This window comes from Arachis hypogaea, chromosome 4 (assembly GCF_003086295.3).
Source record: "Arachis hypogaea cultivar Tifrunner chromosome 4, arahy.Tifrunner.gnm2.J5K5, whole genome shotgun sequence".
NCBI classification, from domain to species: Eukaryota; Viridiplantae; Streptophyta; class Magnoliopsida; order Fabales; family Fabaceae; genus Arachis; species Arachis hypogaea.
Genome location: NC_092039.1, coordinates 122,169,710 through 122,190,631, shown reverse-complemented (window position 1 = coordinate 122,190,631; position 20,922 = coordinate 122,169,710). Strand labels below are relative to the sequence as shown.

Sequence of the window (20,922 nt, the reverse complement as noted above, 5' to 3'; positions counted from 1 at the left end):
AGTAAGAAGTGCAAATAAAATAACAGAATCAGAAACTGTTACTCTGTGGTGAGAACCGCCTTGTGGAGTGAGAATGTGAGTGATGATACGGTGCAACAGAGAGTTCTCAGGACCGAGTGCTCGATGAGTTGGAATTATCCCATCCAAGCCAGAGAGATTTGTGCAGATGTGGTGAAGGACAGTTTGTTGTGCAATGCCAACCTGATCATCCCACTTGTCAACCATGTAAACTCTTGGCCCTTCTTCTTCATATCCTAGGGCAGCGCCTATGGTTTGAGGATTGAGAGTCATGTAAACACGTTTGACATAGGAGTGGATTGAACCATCAATCAAACGCATATTTGCATAAAATTCCCGGACCAGCCCCGGGTACACAAGTCTCTGAATGTGAAGCAGTGGAGTCCATTTCAGAGCATCAAACATGGCAGAAAAATTGATTCCTTTGGATGCCAATTTCTCAAAATTTACCAGATATGAAAGACAGAGATGACGTTTCATCAGTACTTCTTTATGGAATTCATAGAAGGCACATGAATAAAACCTGGAGGGATCAAAATGGGAATGAGTCTTGTGAAATTTGTTCTTGAAGTCGAGAGACTCCAAATTCGCCGGTACCCTTGTTTCATGCAGAATAAAGCTTTTCGGCCCTTTCTGAGAACTTTTGGTGGTTGAAGTAGGTCCTTTTGGTGGGGAAGATGGTGCAGAAGTATGTGATTCCTCTTCTTCTTCTTGAACACTAGGCTCCTTGTTCTTTCCTCTTCCGGAAGATTTGTGAGCAATGACTTTGCGACGCATGGTGTCGGCCCTTTTGGAAGGAGGTGATGGTGTAGAAGAGGAGGTAGAATGAAGATGGATGTGTGTATGAGTTTGAGGTGATGAGAATTGTGGACCTTTTGGAATGGGGGTTCGGTTACTTCTCTTTTGTGCCGTTTTCTTTTTCATGGTAGGAGAAAGAATGGAATTGAATATGAAAGGGTGAGTGCCGAGCGAAAGTGAGGAGAGAGGAGGTTAGTGGTGCAATTAATGAGGATTGGAGAGAGATGATGGGGAAGTTAATAACCATAATGGTGCGGTTATTAACCAAGTGGTTTTGAAAAGGTAGTTTCCTTATTTCAAGGGATTAGACGGAGAGAGAAAGATTTTGATTTGACACTAACAACTTCCAATGAGATTTGAAATGACACTCAAAAGATTTGATCATCATAAAATGAGGAACCATTAAAAGTTCAATGAGGGGTCAAACTTGATTCTGTGGGGCCCAATAGAAGCTAAGTCTGCGCAGCCTCCCCCTCAAACAAATCTCCTTTAGCATGCCTTGTTTTTATCTCGTCCATTCCTACGAGATAAAACCGGACAGAATCAGAAATTCACAAGTTTTCAACATGATTTAAATCAAACATTCCCAAACTTTTTCTTAACAAACAGAATCTATCTTCACAGAGAGGTTTTGTAAAAATATCAGCAAGTTGTTCTTCAGATTTTACAAATTGAATATCAATAGTACCCTTTTGCACATGTTCTCTAATAAAATGATATTTAATTTCAATGTGCTTTGTTCTTGAGTGCAGAACAGGATTCTTGGAAATATTTATTGCACTCATGTTATCACAAAATAAGGGTATACTATTGATCTTTAATTTGTAATCTTCCAATTGAGTTTTTAACCAAATTAATTGTGAACAACAAGCAGATGCGGATATATATTCAGCTTCAGCCGTGGATAGAGCCACTGTGGCTTGTTTCTTGCTTGACCACATGTTGAGTGAGCTTCCAAGGAAGCAACACATGCCCGAGGTGCTTCTTCTATCCACTCGATCTCCCGCATAATCTGCATCACAAAAACCTACTGCACAAAAATCATCAGATTTTGGATACCACAAGCCATAATTACATGTTCCCTTAATATACCTAATGATGCGCTTAACAGCCGTTAAATGGGATTCTTTTGGGTGAGATTGAAATCTTGAACATACACCCACACTTTGAACAATATCCGGTCTAGAGGATGTAAGATACATTAATGAGCCAATCATTCCTCTATACCGTGTCTCGTCCACATCTAGGCCATCATCATCTTTTTCAAGTTTAGTGTTAGGATGCATTGGAGTTCCCATTGGTTTGGAATTTTCTAAGCCAAATTTCTTTATCAATTCTTTTGCATACTTGCCTTGGTAAATAAAGGTACCACTAGGAGTTTGTTTAATTTGGAGGCCAAGAAAGAAAGTTAGCTCTCCCATTAAACTCATTTCAAACTCACTAGTCATGAGTTTTCCAAACTCTTCACACAAGGTCTCATTGGCCGATCCAAACACAATATCATCCACATAAACTTGAACAAGAAGGATGTCATCATTAGAAACTTTAATGAACAAAGTAGTGTCGGTGGTTCCCCTTTGAAAATGATTTTCTAATAGGAAAGCACTAAGCCTTTCATACCAAGCTCTAGGAGCTTGTCTAAGGCCATAAAGAGCCTTTGATAGTTTAAAAACATAATTAGGAAAATCTTTATGTTCAAAACCGGGGGGTTGAGCCACATACACTTCTCTATCAATAAAGCCATTAAGGAAAGCACATTTAACATCCATTTGAAACATTTTGAAACCCTTATGGGCAGCATAGGCAAGAAGCAACCTAATTGCTTCCATTCTAGCTACCGGAGCAAAAGACTCATCAAAATCAATTCCCTCTTCTTGATCGTAACATTGGGCCACTAATCTAGCCTTGTTACGAACAACTTGTCCATCCTCACCAAGCTTATTTTTAAATACCCATTTAGTACCCGTTACCTTCTTACCATCCGGATGAGGTACTAATGTCCAAACCTCATTCTTGTCAAATTGAGCAAGCTCCTCTTGCATGGCCTTAACCCAAGATGGATCTTCAAGGGCTTGCTTGACATTGTTTGGCTCCATTTGTGACAAGAGAGCAAAGTTGCTAGGTTCGGTTGGCCTTTTGGTAGAGGATCTTGTGGTTATACCTTGAGAAGGATCACCAATGATGAAGTCATGAGGATAACCCCTCATGGATTTCCATTCTCTAGGTTTTCAGACAGGTGTTGGGCTTTGAAGATCTTCTGGTGGTCTCACTGTTTCAGTTGCTCGTGTCTGCTCAGGAGACAAAATGGAAGTTTCTCCTTCGATCTGACGAGACAAAACTGGGCTGACAGATTCTTCATTTTGCACAGATTTGGGATTTTCTTTATTTGTTCCATCTTCTTCACTATCTGATTCATTATCCTTTACAATACTGGGAATTAAGTTAGAATCACAGAAAGTAACGTGTATGGATTCCTCTATGGTTCTATGTTCTTTGAGATAAACTCTATAGGCCTTACTTGTGGTGGAATATCCAACAAACATTCCTTCATAGGATTTTGGATCAAATTTTCCAAGATTTTCTTTATTGTTAAGTACAAAGCATTTGCATCCAAAAACATGAAAGTACTTAAGGTTTGGAGGGGTTCCTTTCCATAGCTCATAAGGAGTTTTCTTTAACCCTTTTCTAATGATTGTTCTATTCAAAATATAACATGCTGTGTTCACAGCTTCAGCCCATAAAAATTTAGGAATTTCATTCTCACATAGCATGGCCCTAGTCATTTCTTGAAGGCTTCGATTCCTTCTTTCAACCACCCCATTTTGTTGGGGGTTCTAGGGCATGAAAAATTATGAGAGATTCCTAAGTCATCACAGAATTTTTCAAAGTCTTGATTTTCAAATTCTCTTCCATGATCACTTCTTAAATGGGCAATTTTCAAATCCTTTTCATTTTGAATTTTCTTACAAAGGGTAGAAAAAGCATAAAATGCATCATTCTTCTGAGCAAGGAAAAGTACCCAACCAAATCTAGAATAATCATCCACCACCACAAGACCATAGTGTTTACCTCCTAAACTTTGAGTTCTAGTAGGACCAAAGAGATCAATATGTAACATTTCTAATGGCCTTTTGGTTGAAATTCCATCTTTTGATTTGAAAGATGATTTTACTTGCTTGCCTAATTGACATGCATCACAAGTAAGATCCTTATCAAACTTGATGTTTGGAATTCCTCTAACCAAATTACTTTTAGCTAGCTTAGAAATTTGATACATGCTAGCATGCCCCAACTTTCTATGCCAAAGCCATTTTTCAGATTCAAATGAAGTAAAACATGTTACATTTTGTTCCTTTAAATCCTCAAGAGTTAATCCATACACATTGTTGCATCTCTTGGCTTCAAATAAAATATCTCCAATTTTCTCACAAACAACCAAACAAACAAACTTCTTAAAAATAACATCAAAACCTAAATCACACAATTGACTAACACTAAGCAAATTATGTTTCAAGCCATGTACAAGAAGGACATCATTTATACAAGATGAAAAATTTTTACCCACTTTCCCAACAGCCACTATTTTTCCTTTTGCATCATCACCAAATGTGACAAATCCTCCATCATATTCATCCAGCTTTATGAAGAAGGTTGTCTTCCCGGTCATATGCCTAGAGCATCCACTATCCATGTACCACATATTTTCTTTCTTCTTGGATGCTAGGCATACCTGCAAAATAAACTCAAGTGACCTTAGGTATCCAAATTTTTTTGGATCCTTTCACGTTAAACCATCTCTTATGTCCCAAATCATTGTAATCAAAAACAACTTTGTAAACTTTGTCACCAATCATTCTTTCACCAAAGAAGCATTGAACTGGAAAATGACCACTTCGGTTGCACATTCTACAAAATCTTGGAGTTGCGGCTTTGTTAAAGTGAGTTGGGTCTTGATATGTTACATCATTTGAAGATGAGGCAATATTTTCAAAATGTGATTTTTCAGATTTATAAAATCCCAACCCAGCTTTATCATAAAGAGGTTTTTGACTAGCCAAGATTTGGTTCAAATTTTCAGAACTTTGGGTGAACTTGGCTAAGTCATCTTTAAGTCTTTTAACCTCTTTGAGCAGCTCTTCATTTTGCTTAAAACAGTTCACATATGCAAGAACAGAATGATCACTTTCACAGCTTCTAACTTGGGCTTTTAACTGCTTGTTTTCTTCCACAAGATCACAAGCTGTCTCGGCCTCTCTTAGTTTTTCTTTGAGGAAATCATTTTCAGCTTTAAGAATGAAATTTTGTTGTTCAAGATTTTGATTCTCAGTTAGAAAACATCTTATTTTTTCAGAAAGGTGATCTATCATGAGATGAAGGTCTTCAGTGTTAGAGTTTTGAAATGATACCTGATCTATCTCATTTGCCATGAGACAGGGCTGTGATTTTGTCTCAGACTCTTCATCATCATCATCTGAGTCATTTTCCAAATCTTCCCATGTGGCCATCAGTCCCTTCTTCTTTACTCTTTTCGGCTTTTCTTCTTTTTTCAATTTGGGACAATCAGATTTGAAATGACCCACTTCCTTGCAATTGTAACAAGTTACTTTGCTAAGGTCTTTCTTCATCTTCCTTGGGCCGCTGCCTTTCCCTTTGAGCTTCACCATTTTCCTGAATTTTTTTGCAAACAACACAAACTCATTTTCAGAAGAGTTATCACTGGATTCATCATCCAGAGGGTTAGTCATTGAAGAAAAAGCAATTCCTTTCTTTTTTGAATCTTTTTTCAAATAGGAATTTTCAAAAGCAAGTAGATTTCCTCTTAAATCATCAAGTGTCATGGAATCTAAGTTACTACTCTCAGAAATAATTAAAGCTTTAGTTTCCCACTCTTTTGTGAGACATCTCAACAGTCTTCTCACTAGCACAGATTCTGAATGTGTGATTCCAAGAGCATCTAAGCCAACAGTGATGATATTGAACCGTTCGAACAGTTCATCAATAGACTCTCCTTCCTTCATTGCAAACATCTCATATTCCCTATTTAACATGTCTGTCCGAGTTTTCTTTACAATGGTAGTTCCTTCATGAGTGATTTGCAATTTGTCCCAGATTTCCTTTGCCGTTGTGCATCGTGATACTCGTCGGTACTCCACAAAGCTGATAGCACAGTTGAGCAGATTGGTTGCCTTGGCATTTAACTCCACCGTCTTCCTATCTTCCTCGGTCCAGCTTGCTTCTGGTTTAAGAGAGACTACTCCTTGGGCATTTGTGGTAGTTGGGAATTTAGGACCTTCCAAAATGATCTTCCAAAGTCTGTAATCCACGGCTTGTACAAATATCTTCATCCTCTCCTTCCAATAGGTATAATTTTTCCCATTGAAGAGGGGAGGTCTGTTGCTTGATTGACCTTCAGCCAGATTGTATGATAATACACTTGCGCCACTGTTTTCTGCCATGAGGATCTTTACTCCAAGCTGCAAAGCTTGATCTCTTTGAGACCAAGCTCTGATACCAATTGATGGTTTCAGTGGCTAAGAGAAGGGGGGGTTGAATCTTAGCCTCTTTTTGCTTGCTTAAAACTGACTGGACTTAGAGGAGACTTTTCTGTTTTATCTCGTCCTTAGCCACGAGACATTTTCATTTTGTCTCGTCACTTGACACGAGACAATTTTGATTCTTCATCTGAACAATAAAAAACAGAATTGAAGGAGGAAGAAAGGAAGAAGATTACACCCAGATATATCCTGGTTCAGCTGCTAAGTGCAGTGCAGCCTACATCCAGTCTCCATCACAACAATGATGGAATTTCACTATAATCATCCAGATTACAACTTGTAAAGTGCTAACCCAACTTACAAGGGGATTCCCACAGAATCATGATACACAACAAAGATGTACAAAGGAACTCTAATACATCTATGGCTTTTCTTTTAATTTTGCACTCTCTGCCTTTTTCCGCTCTATGACTTTTTCTTACAAACCTCACTGTTTGCCTTTTTCCATGAGACTCAAGACATGACAAAATTAAACAGAAAAATACAAAACAGAAAACATTGAAGGAGAAGAAGAACTGCTAGCTTAGGTAGCTCTGAGAACTCTGTGCCTTACACTCTCAAACCTTACTCCTTAAATCAAACCATGACTGTTCACCCCTTTTATAGAGAAGTGAAGCCTTCACAGTTGAAACACAAACACCCGAGCTTAGCTTTCTTTCCTTCAACAAAAACCGGTTCGGCCACCAAAAGAGAAGAGATAACACATGCAGAAACCAACATGCAAATACCTCTAGTCCATCCTTGATCATCATCCTTCATCAATCCGAGCTCTCCATTCTTGGCTTCCTCTCCAAGATGGATTTCTGGCCCTTGATGCTTCATGATGATGATGACTTCATCTGCTTCAATCTCTGACTTCAACCATCACTTCGCCACTCTAGCTACTCCCTGTGGTGGTTGATCAGAATCGAAGACAAGTCACGCCTCCAAGATCTTTCTGCTGGCCGAATCTTCTTCTTTCTTTTTGGGTATGGAGGATCCGAGATTATCTCACCAAATCTAACCATATTTGGTGATTATCTCAGCCACTACATACTTTTTGTTTTCTTGCCATCATTGTGATGGACTTGTAGCTTGTCCTTCCTTCCTTTCGGTAGCTTACATTTGCTTCCATGGAGGCCATTGTTTCCTGTGTATTAACCGAAGAAAGGAGGAAAGAGATGAGAGAGAAGAGAGAGGATGAAGAAAAGCAATAAAGTGAGTTTGAATGAATTAAACAAAATGAGTTGCTTTTACTTCCCTTTGCTTTGAGTAGCGTATACTCATAATGATTCCCATCAAATCAAAGTTAATTTCTCTCTCATAGTTCCAAAGCTAGCATATTAAATTTGAAATCCATTCTTAGCAAGCAATGGAATCCGTTGGAAGCTTCATGGATTCGATGAATGCATGGAAACATTAATATTTTTGGGCTTGGTTGCAATAAGGATTGTTCTTGGCCCAAATAAAAGCATTTGCTTTCCTGATGCATATTGGATTCGGATCACACAAGTTGGTTATACACCAACAATACATTTTTGGGCTTGCAAGTATAAGACTGGCCCAATCCAAATCAGCTTTAATAAAAACCATTTGTATTAATGCTGAATAATCTTTAATCAAATTGGGCTTGCTGCATGTTTCTTTATTTTCGGCCCAATTAATGTCCTGCATTACAAAATTATTAGTTAGCATATAATTTATGAAGATTGAACTAGTAATTTTGCAATTAACTATTTTTAATAATGTTTGTTCATCACAAAAATTAATTTGGAGTTTTTCAAACTCATCAAGTGCCATCAACATGAAAGCAATGCCTTGCTCAGCTTTAAACAAAGCTTCATCATAAGTAAGTATGCTTCCTACAATCCTTTCAGTTATCCTAAAACTCTTTCTTGGAATCTGTCCACAGATTGCTGCTTGTGGGATGGCATTGAATGTGATGAGCTCACAGGTCATGTCATTTCCATTGATCTTAGTAGCAGCCAGCTCTATGGTTCCATGGATCCCAATAGCACCCTTTTCTCACTTGTGCATCTTCAAAGCCTTGATCTTTCAGACAATGACTTCAATCACTCGCAAATTCCAGCCAGGATAGGTGACTTGTCACAACTGAGGCATTTGAATGTTTCTCACTTTGGTGAAACCACATTTTCGGGTGAAGTCCCAACTCAAATTTCCCATTTGACCAACTTGTTATCCCTTGATCTTCGCAGCTATATTGTGGAATCCCTTGATAATTTATTGATCAACCATTTACAACTCAAGGTATCCACTCTAAAAAGCTTAATTCAAAACTCAACAAGACTAGAACAACTTCGCCTTAATTTTGTGACCATTTCATCATCATTACCTCACACACTCACAAACCTTACATCTCTGCAAAAACTCTCTTTTCGCCATTGTGAACTATATGGTGAGTTTCCGATTGGAATATTCTATCTCCCAAACTTAACTTGTTTGAGTTTTGCGGAAAACCAAAATCTGCAGGGTGAATTACGTGCATCCATTGGAAACCTGACCAATTTAGCTTTATTGGCTCTTGGAGATAATAGCTTTCATGGTGAAATCCCGCAGTCTCTTTTTAGACTCGAAAATCTTGAAAATTTGTCTCTGGGGCAGAATTTCTTTGAAGGCCGCCTAGCACTTGACATGTTTTTGAAGCTAAAGATGCTTAATATTCTTGATTTGTCTTTCAACAAGTTGTCCTTGTTCTCACAAAACAGGGATGTCAATGTGACAATCCTTCCTCCAATTCAATCGTTAGGGTTGAGTCGGTGCAATTTAGCCGGGCAAGTTCCAACTTGGATAATGAATCTAACCACTTTAAGTTACTTGGATCTTTCTCGAAATAATCTTCAAGGTGAAATTCCATATTTCTTCTTCAGGTTAGAAAATCTTACAGGTCTCGATCTATCTTATAACATATTGGAAGGACAGATCGAGCTTGACATGCTTTCAAAGCTCCAAAAGCTTATTTTTCTTTCTTTAGGCACAGGCAACAAATTGTCTTTTCTTGAAGGGAAGAACACTTCCAACGTAACAATTCCTTCTCAAATTCAAACGTTGGATTTAAGTTCATGCAACTTAGTTCGTTTTCCCAATTTTATACAACACTTGCAAGAGTTGACTGATCTTTTCCTATCAGACAACAGCATAAAGACAATACCGAGTTGGTTATGGAACAAAACAACTCTTCAGACTTTGGATATTTCCAACAGCCTATTAATAGGAGAAATATCCCCCTCCATATGCAACCTGCAGTCACTTGTGTTACTTGCTTTATCTTCCAACAACTTAGTTGGCATGATTCCATCATGTTTGGGAAGCTTTAGCCGATCCCTTCAAGTTTTGGATCTTGCAGCAAACAAATTAATCGGCAATATTCCTCAAACTTATGTGAGAGGAAATTCCCTTCAGTTTATTGATTTTAGTTCTAACAAGTTGTACGGTCAATTACCAAGAACACTTGTCAATTGCAGAATGCTTGAGGTTCTAGATGTGAGACATAACCATTTCAATAACTCATTTCCTTTCTGGCTAGGATCTCTTCCTAAGTTAAAGGTTGTTTCTTTACGTGATAATGAATTTCACGGAGCTATAATGTGTCCATTGAAATACACATTTCCCCAGCTTCAAATCATTGATCTTTCTCAAAATGGTTTCTCAACAAAATTAACATCAGAAATAATCATGTGCTTCAAATCGATGATCATATCCAACAAAAGACAACTGGATTTCAAGGACGAGATTTATTACAGTGGGAATGTGTTTCTAGATATTGATTTGCATCCATTTTCAATGTCCAACAAAGGAGTTGTCATGGATTATCCTGGGCGTCAATACCTTCATCACATGGTAGCCATTGATCTTTCATGTAACAAAATTTCGGGAGAGATTCCAGATATCATGGGAAGTTTGAATGGTCTTGTTGTGCTCAATTTGTCCAATAACATGTTTACTGGCAGCATTCCATCTTCCTTCGGAAAGCTTTCAAATCTTGAAGTGCTCGACCTTTCTCTCAATAACTTGTCAGGGAATATTCCTCAACAACTCACAGGGCTAAACTTCTTGGATTTCTTCAATGTGTCTTTCAACAATCTCTCAGGTCCAGTACCAGAAAATGGCCAACTTTCTACCTTTGATAATAATTCATTTGAGGGAAATAAAGATTTGTGCGGGATTCAATTGTTGAAGAAATGTGAAGATCATCCTAAGCCCCCATTGCAAAAACCTGATGGTGATCAAGATTCTGAGTCAAGATCTTTCTTTGAATTGTATTGGATGGTAATTCTAATTGGATATGGGGGTGGCCTTATTGCTGGGTTAGCACTGGGAAATGCTTTCGCTGTAGATGTTTTTAGGTTGCTGCAAAAGATCTTTTAAGTCACAAGTCTATATGTTGGTCTGGGTGTAATCTTATATTATTTTTATTTTTGTGTTGGCATTTGAAGTTATTGTGTTTCTCTTATGTAAGAGTGTGTTATGTATAAATCCAAATAAAGTTTGTAAGGTAAAAAGATAAATATATTATGTTATATATCTATTTTGCTTTGCTATTTTTGAAATAAGAAAAACCATATTTTGTGTTCTTTGCATACGATAATCAATTTCCCTTTGTATTCTTATGCTTAAGCTTATTCAAGACAGGATGTTTTGTAAAATGTTAAAAAGAAGCAATTCTTTTTTCAAAAGAACAAGTATTCATTGATATAAAAAAGATTATAAGTAGATCAACTGAATTGGAGGGGAAAAACAGAAAAAGTAACTATATCTTTCTTTCTTTCCTTCAATGTTTGTGCATGTGTTAGTCCATTTTTTTAGACGAATGGTTTAACATGGTCTTGAAATTGCAAATGTGCTTCTTTTGTAGTTCTTAGAATTTTAATGTTAATTGTTTAGACTTGAAATTTCATTCTGTAAGTATTTTTATTTTGTTGTTGATTAAGTGTTAGTCAATTTGCACTATTTGTTGATGTGCAATTTATTTTAGGTGACACATGGCATTCACTAATAATGTGAAATTTTTCACACTTACAAAATTGTTGTTGTGAATGCTGGGCGAATCAAAAATTAAAATGACTTAGGAAACATAACTTTACAAATTAAGTAATAAATTTTAAAATTTAGTAGATTGAAGCAAGGTTGTAATTTTGATGGACATTTGTTGATTTTAACTTGCTGTAGTTCCAAGGTAGAGATATTTGTTTCTGAAAATTCTTCCTATCCTTTCTTCTCATCTTCCATTATGGTGATGGCTGCAGAACATTCACCAAGCAAATAGTGATTCATCTTCATCACCAACAACCCTAAAAGCAGATATATTTTTGTGTTGTGTTCAAAAATGTAAAAGGGTGAGAAAATCAAATCAAAGCACATCAATTAGCAAAAAGAACCATATAAAATGAAAGGATTTTTTTAAAAAATAAAAAAGGAAAAGTAAATCATACTGTTTCTCTGTTGGATTAGCAAATTAAACAGAACAACAAAAAGTTTTTGGTACTTAAGTAAGTTCTAATGGAAATTTCATAATCAATTTAATTTCTTTTTAATCATCTTCCAAGGCTGCTAATTAATGGTTTATGGTTCTAAATTAAGTATAGGAATATCATTTTTTCTGTTTTGCAATAATATCATAATATGCTGCTGATTATAACTGTTACATGTCCACTTGTATTTGTAAAGAGAGTTATGTATGTTTAAAAGTATTCAAATGAAAGACCCAAAGTCTTGCTATATAAGCCAAAGGAAGTTTACTTTATGTAGTTACGGAATTGGAGAGACATTAATTAGTTCAGAAAAATTGATCAATAATTCAATCCGAAATGCACGTATAAGGAGGGAAAGATTATTAGACTTTAGAGACCAAGAGGAATGAAATTTGTGGAGGTGAAGACTCGTGAAACAGACCTATGAAAGGTGAAAGACTTATAGGTCCCTTACATAAATTGTGTCTAACATTGTAAATATTTTAAGGACCTATAACTCCATTATTTCAATTCAAAAATTATTTGGTAATTCTTCTTGTCTTCCCCAAAATAAACGGCAATGCAATTTCACACTCTCATGAGTATGATTCAATGATTCATCATCACTATTGGAATTAGGAATAAAAGGAAACTAAAAGAAAGATGAAGATAAGGTTTGAAAGGTACCTTGTCCCTGTGACTTGTGAGCGATGACTATATTATATATGAGTAGAGAAGTCATGAAGTTGCATGTTCAATTAAGCATGAACGACGTCTTTGTTGTTAGCTAAGCGAAATAGTAGGGGACAAAAGATGGTTGTTAGAGTCTTCACCCAGCATACCCTCCATTTTAGAGTCAAATGTAAAGTTGCATGTTCAATTAAGCATGTTACAACAATTTGTTGGTGGATCCCCAACTAAGTGGGGCCTCTTAGTTAAAAACTATAAAAATAAAAGAAGTGGCTTGGGCCACGTAAAAGAGAAAAGAGAGAGAGAGAGTTAAGCTTCTTTCAATTGTTTTGAAAGAAGGAAAGGAAAACGAAGCAGCGCCATCGTCCAAGAGGAGAAGAAATTTAAGGAAAAAGCGTATGTCATCTTGATCTGATTAAATTGGTAAATTTATTTTATTTTTTATAAAATTTTAGTATATTATTTCTAGTGTATAGATGAATGTTAGAAAAAATTTGTTAGTTGTATTGTCTTTTCTTTTGTTTGATATGAGATTTTTACTTGGTAGAGGATTTATGTTGATTCTATCAGTTTTAATAATGTATTTTGTTGATTGTTGAGATGCTCTAGTGTTACTAGGAAGATTAATTGTGTATCTATTATTTTGATAGTGAAAAATTTTACTAGGCTAAGGCCGGTGGATTTTTTTCTCTCTTTTAAAAGTTTTTTCACGATAAAATTCTGGTGTTTGATTATTTAATTTCTGCTATTATATTTGCTGCTTGAAGTATCTTTGATATTTCCTATTTAATCGCTGTAGAAAAATTATTTTTGGTGCTTTTGCTATTAGACAAGTTCTTATTGAACCTCACTTATATAAATGTTTAGAGTAATGGCAGAGAAGTTAATTTTCTTGCAAAAAAAAAGTACTTGTGGAGTAAGGAGGATGACAATCATGAGTTACTATTGGTGAGGTGAGATATTATCCAAGTTTCAAAAAAGCTAGGAGGTCTGAAAGTAGGTGATGCATTTATTCAGAATATGGCTCTTTTATTTAAGTGATGGTGAAGATTTTCAAAAAAGATTGTCTATTATGAAAAAAATTGTGTGTTCCTATAATAATTTAAATCCGGACGTTATTCTCTCTTGTCAACCTGTGTCAAACAAAGGAGGTCCATAGAAAGATATATGCCATATATTATTAGAGTAATAATGAGAAACAATATTATTAGAGGATTATCTTTAGAGGTAGGAGATGGTAGAAGAATTTGCTTTTGAAAAGATAATTGGCTACCATATAGTATGTTGAAGTTAGTCTTTTCAAGACTTTTTTCAGTTTCAAACCAAAGCAGATCGGTAATAAAAGATTGTGGGTTTTGAGATGGGTAGAGTGGATATAAAATTTTTAATGGAAAAGACAATTATTTTCAATGGGAGTTGGAGTTAGTTAATCAACTCCATGGGATCCTTCAATCAGTCATATTAACACATGGAAGAGAGGACCGACTAGTGTGAAAATTTGATAAATCAGGAGTCTATTCTACTACTTCTTTTGTGTAGATTTTGCAGGCTGAACTATTACCAGAGGATATTACAAGTTACGATTTTACTAATTCTATTTGAAAGGCTTGGTCCCACCATGAATTAAGTTCTTTACTTGGGTTGTGTTAGTAAGCAGAGTCAATATGAAGGAGATTAAGTAAATTTGACGTCATTAATCAAAATGATAGTATTTGTATTTTATGTAAATAGGATATTAAAAATGTTTACCACTTGTTTTGTTGTTGATCCTTTGTGACTTCCTCATCAAGTTCATCTCCACATACATTGTCAGTTCTTTTCAACCAATTCCCTAAACAGCGAAGAGCAAAAGAGAAGGCCAAGAGCCGTGGTGGAAGACGACTTGCTGCTCGAGAATCGATACATGTTGTTATCAAGACTGATGCCTGCAGAACATTTCAAACTTTGATACACCTCTTCAGAAGCCACTACTCTTCCTGCAATAATTATTTAAAGAAAATCGTGTAATGTGTTCTTCATCATTCTTCTGCATTCCTCTCATTTATGTTTTATATTGAGAATTAATTCATATAGGTCGCATTTGGATACTCAAACATAAATACAAGATAGCTATATGTATATATTTTTTCACCTTTGAATAAAATAGAGTTAAAGTTAAGAGTTAGACTTTAGTGTACATTAAGAAAAACATTAGAGTAAAAAAAATTGCTGAGAGTTTAGTTTTCAGAATGGTGCATCATAGTGATTGATTCTTAAATAAATGATGGGTCATGTAGTAATTGTTATCAATGATCACTTATCGCTTTATAGGTCATTGCAAGCTAAAAAAAATGGTAGTCATAGTAAAAGCATCTCTTGAGTTTTATGTGTCAAAAGTATTAAGTGAAGAGGAAGCTAGGGAAGTTTGTGGTGGCAAAAGCTCTCTTTTCGAGACTGTGAACTATATGGTGAGTTTCCAGTCGGAATATTCTATCTCCCAAACTTGACATCTTTGAATTTTGCAAAAAACCAAATTCTCCAGGGTACATTACCTTCATCCATTGGAAACCTAACCAATTTAGCTTCCTTGGTTCTTGTAGATAGTGGCTTTCATGGTGAGATCCCTCGCTCTCTTTTTGGACTTGAGAATCTTGTAACTTTAAATTTAGCTTCTAATTTTTTCGAAGGCCGCCTAGCACTTGACATGTTTTTGAAGCTAAAGATGCTTAAAAATCTTGAATTGTCTTACAACAAATTGTCTTTGTTCTCACAAAATAGGGATGTCAATGTGACAATCCTTCCACCAATTCAATGGTTAGGATTGAGTAGGTGCAATTTAAATGGAGAAATTCCAACTTGGATAATGAATCTAACCACTTTACATACGTTGCTCCTTTCCCAAAATGATTTTCAAGGTGAAATCCCATATTTCGTCTTCAAGTTAGAGAATCTTACGGATCTTGATCTATCTGGTAATTTGTTGGAAGGACAGATCGAGCTTGACATGCTTTCAAACCTCAAAAAAAGCTTACTTATCTTGATTTAGGCGGAGGCAACAAATTGTATTTTCTTGAAGGGAAGAACACTTCCAACGGAACATTTCCTTCTCAAATTCAAATTTTGGATTTAAGTTCATGCAACTTAGTTCATTTTCCCAATTTTATACAACACTTGCAAGGCTTGACTGGTCTTTTCATATCAAACAATGGCATAAAGGCAATCCCGAGTTGGATGTGGAATAAAACAACTCTTCAGACTTTGGATGTTTCCAACAAGATATTGATGGGAGAAATATCCCCCTCCATATGCAACCTGCAGTCACTTGTGTTTCTTGGTTTATCTTCCAACAAATTAGTTGGCAAGATTCCACATGTTTGGGAAGCTTTAGCCAATCTCTTCAAATTTTGATGCTCGATGAAAACAAATTGACAGGCAACATTCCTCAAACCTATGTGAAAGGAAATGCCCTTCAGTTCATTGATTTTGGTTCTAACAAGTTGCATGGTCCATTACCAAGAGCACTGGTCAATTGTAGAATGCTAGAGCTTCTTGACCTGAGTCATAACCATTTCAATGACTCATTTCCTTTCTGGTTAGGATCTCTTCCTAAGTTAAAGGTTGCTTCTTTTCGGGATAATCAATTTCACGGAGCTATAATGTGTCCATTGAAATACACATTTCCCCAGCTTCAAATCATTGATCTTTCTCAAAATGGTTTCTCAAAGAAATTGACATCAGAAATAATCACGTGTTTCAAATCGATGATCACATCCAACAAAAGACAACTTGATTCCAAGGACGTGATTTATAGTGAGAAAACGTTTCTGAATATTGATTCGCTTCCATTTTCAATGTCCAACAAAGGAGTTGTCATGGAGTATCTTGGGAGTCAATACCTTCATCACATGGTAGCCATTGATCTTTCATGTAACAAAATTTCCGGTGAGATTCCAGATATCATGGGAAGTTTGAATGGTCTTGTTGTGCTCAATTTGTCCAATAACTTGTTTACTGGCAGCATCCCATCTTCCTTCGGAAAGCTTTCAAATCTTGAAGTCTTGGACCTTTCGGTTAATAGCCTGTCAGGGAATATTCCTCAACAACTCACCGCGCTAACCTTCTTGGATTTCTTCAATGTGTCTTTCAACAATCTCTCAGGTCCAATCCCAGCAAATGGGCAACTTTCCACGTTTGATAATAATTCATTTGAGGGAAACAAGGATTTGTGCGGGATTCAATTGTTGAAGAAATGTGAAGATCCTCCTAAGCATCCATTGCAAAAACCTGATGGTGATCAAGATTCTGAGTCAGGATCTTTCTTTGAATTGTATTGGATGGTAATTCTAATTGGATATGGGGGTGGCCTTGTTGCTGGGTTAGCTCTGGGAAATGCTTTCGCTGTAGATGTTTTTAGGTTGCTGAAAAAGATCTTTCATGTGTGTAATCTTAAATTATTTTATTTTTGTGTTTCTCTTATTTAAGAGTCAGCTATGTGTACTGTAAACCCAAATAAAAGTAGGCAAGATAAAATGATAAATATAGTGTGTTATATATTTATTTTACTTTTTCTATTTTTGAAATAAGAAAAGTCATACTGTGTTCTTTGCCTATAATAATCCATTCCCTTTGCATACTTTCTCTTATGCTTATGCTTATGCTTATTCAAGACATGATACCTTGTTATAAAAGTAAAAGGAAGCCATTATTTTTTCAAAAACAAGTATTCATTGATATGAAAAAGATTATAAGTAGATCAATTGGGCCAACAGTAATAAAAAAAAATGAGATTTTCTAACAAAACTAAAATCACAACCAACATCCACATTCTAAATATGAGAGAAGAAAAAAAAACTAATATAGAAATACAGAAAACTAAAATCTTTTTATTGAAAGAGTTACTAACAAAAACATGAAATTTCTTTTGCTTTTCTTTCTCTTCTTTTTTCAAGATGAAAAGTCAACAACACCATAGAAGGAAGGAGAAGCAATGATGATCAAGTTCTCTCTTTTTTATAGTAAGAGCACTAATTTTTTTCGGAACGGAATGGAGAGTAAGAAATAGAATTACAACAACAACCTCTATCAAAGGGAGTACAGAACAACCCATTAAAGGAACAAAACCATATATAGTCTTGATAAAAAGAAAGCAATTACCAGTGAGTATGAAAAGTTAAACATATACAACTATACAATATTCATAAACATGTTTTGTGGGTTAATTGTAGCAACATGGAAAGAGAATTTCCAGAAATCTGGTGCTTTTGATTGTAAAGAAAGTTCGGATCATATGATTTTAAGAATGCAAATTTTAACTACAATTAAGGTATGTTGAAGTAATTGGCATATTGATTTCTTGCAGTTAATCCATTCTATATATGTTAATGGTTCACATATATAACAACAAATTGGTCTTGTTAAGTCTGAATTATTGCATTTTCATACACTCTAGTCTGTTAAGGGTGACAGGCATACAGCAGTGACTTGTGACTCAAGAGAGGCAGAGAAGTTGTTATAGTTTAGCTTGGAATCAATTCTGTTATGATATGAGTGGCTGCTATAGGCTGTTAGAGTTGGTTATAACAAATTCCGATAGAATCCATCAAATATAATGGAAACAACATGATCGTGTATTAATGACTTGGATAGTTGCTTCTATGAGCCTTTCCTTCAAAAATGAAGTTGTGCAGTACTCACCTTTGCTGAGATATGGGAAAAGATCACATACATCTTTACTATTTCAACAAGAACCAGGATTCAAAGCTTCAAGTGTTAATTGTGGGCACTCAAGAAAACTGGCACCATTACTGAATATCTGGCCTCTGTGTTTGCCAAGGTACCGTAGTCACCATAGTCTTCTGCATAAGATAATGTTTGAAAGTTGATACATATATAATTATGAGATGAGATATCATATATGATGAGTTTGGAAAACTCTAATTTAATTTAATGATGATCAAACATTATTAATATGATTAATTGCAAAATTATTAACTTGATTTCAATTCATATATGCTAAGTTAAATAATTTTGTGATGCAGATTTTGCATTGGGCCGAAAATAAAAGAAAAATTGGTGCAAGCCCAAGTGTTTTATAAATTCATTCAGCATTGATGAAAAAATATTTTGTTTTTGGTGGCTGAATTTTTATCACATTATTGTTACAAGCCCAATTGAAACCTTTGCTAAAAAGACCAAAGCTTGGTCCAAAACTATTAAGTAAAGAAAGCAAAGTTTCATTGCTCCCAACGGATCTCATTCTTTCCTTCAAGTAATGGAATTCAAAATTTTATTAAGGATAGTTAATGCAGACTTTGGAATAATGAGAGAGAAACTGTCATTGATTTGATGGTTTGCCTTAATGAGGCACGCTACCTAAAGCAAAGGGAAGTAAAAGCAAATCATTTTTTAAATTAATTTGTCAAGATCACTTAAGTGCTTTTCTTTTCTTCTCTTTCATTTTTTTCTTTCTTCTCTTTCAGTCATTACACAGCAACCATGGAAGCTAAGTCTAGCCACCGAAGAGAGAAAGAAGCACGCTACAAGACCATCACAATGATGACAAGAAAAAAAAACATAAAGTATGTTGTGGCTGAGATTCTCAACACTTATGGTAAGATTTGGTGAAGAGATCTTGCCTTCTCCATACCAAAAATGGTTGAAGAAGATTTCGGTTAGAGGAAGATCTCAGGGATGGCTCGTCTCTGCTTTTGGGTTCACTCATCACAGAAGGTAGTTAGGGTGGCTACATGAAGGAGGAATGAAAAGTGGAGCAGGATGAGCTGTCATGCATCAAGAGGCATCAAGGGCTAGGAGTCCTTCTTGGAGTGCAAACAAGGAGGGATGGCTCAGATCGATGAAGATTGGTGTAAAGAGAAGACTCAGAGGTAATTGCATGTTGGGTATAACATTCGGTTTCCTCTTCTCTCTCTCTGGCCGAACCGGTTTCTTGAAGAAGAAGAAGTTTAGTTTGGTTTGTTTGGTTTCAACTGTGGAGGCTTCTCCCTATAAGTAAGGATGAACAGCCAAGGCTTGAAGCAAGGAGTGAGAGTGTAAGGCACAGAGTTCTCAGAGCTACCTGAGCTAACAGTTTTTCTTCTCCTTCAATGTATTCTGTTTTGTATTTTTCTATTTAATTTTGTCATGTCTTGAGTCTCAAGGAAAAAGACAAACAGTGAGGTTTGTATGAAAAAGTCATAGAGCGGAAAAAGGCAGAGAGTACAAAATTAAAAGAAAAAGCCATAGATGTCCTTAGAGTTCCTTTGTACATCTGTGTTGTGTTTCATTATTCTGTGGGAATCCCCTTGTAAGTTGGGTTAGCACTTTACAGTTGAAAGCTTGGCAGTAACCAAGTCAAGTTCAGTTTGGGATTAGATTCTGGACTTGTCCAAAATAGGAAGGGTAGTTCCTAGGAAGAATTGGTGTTTGTAATCAAGAATGATTATAGTGAAATTCCATCATCTTTGTGATGGAGACTGGATGTAGGCTGCACTGCACTTGGCAGCTGAATCAGGATATATCTGGGTGTAATTTTCTCTCTCTTCTACTCCATTTTTATTTCTGCTGCACAGAAGATAAAATCGAAAAATATCTCGTGCCAAGTGACGAGACAAAAAGAAAAAGTCTTGTGGCTAGGGCGAGACAAAAATCAAAAAGTCTCCAGAAGGTGTTACAAAGACCAGCAAATATTCTGAAGTGAAAAAGGGGCTAAGATTCAACCCCCCTTCTCTTACCCACTGAAACCATCAATATAAATTACGAATCGCCATATTTTGGAAAAATCTTAAAATGACATGACTGGCCATATTTTGCCAATTAGTCTAAACTAGAAAGCACGATAAATATTTCTTTTTGAAGGTTGTGGTAGGCTTAGAGAAGGGGGGGTTGAATCTATGCCTTCCTTTTTAAATGGCTGTTTTGACCCCTTTTTAGTAGAAGTTACAAATCTGATTCTGTTTGAACTGAGCAGCGGAAATTTATGAGACAAATTATTTTTGTCTCATGATTATCAGAAAACAGAACATGACAGAGAAGAAAAAGCTAACACCAGCATATATCCTGGTTCGGTTGCTTTGTGCTATGCAACCTACATCCAGTCTCCTCCACAACTATGGAAGAATTTCACTATAGTTAACAGTATTACATACACCAATTTCACACTCAAGTTCTAACCTAACTTGACATTGGCTATGCTAACTCTCAACTATTCACTCTTAGTGCTAACCCAACTAAGAAAGGGATACCAACCAGGTACAAGATACAAGACACTTAGCTAACCTAAAGAAATCTGAAAATAACTCTAGGCTTTTCTCTAAAGTGTATCTCTCAGCCTTTTTCAATTCTTGGCTTTTTCTCAAGCTTTCTCACAATGCCTTTTCTCTCAAGAAATTACAGAAAGATAAGCTTAGAAAAAAATACATTACAATCAGTAAAACATG

The 20,922-nt window shown here is 35.9% G+C and overlaps 1 protein-coding gene across 1 annotated transcript; it reads left to right on the top strand.

The window, feature by feature from the left end:
• Nucleotides 1-955: 955 nt before the first annotated feature.
• On the top strand, nt 956-10,736 carry LOC112795358 (receptor-like protein 6). The gene is made up of 2 exons (XM_029297649.1): nt 956-975; nt 8,177-10,736. The coding sequence occupies exons 1-2, from the start codon at nt 956-958 to the stop codon at nt 10,734-10,736; spliced, it is 2,580 nt and encodes an 859-aa protein (XP_029153482.1).
• The last annotated feature ends 10,186 nt before the right edge of the window (nt 10,737-20,922 follow it).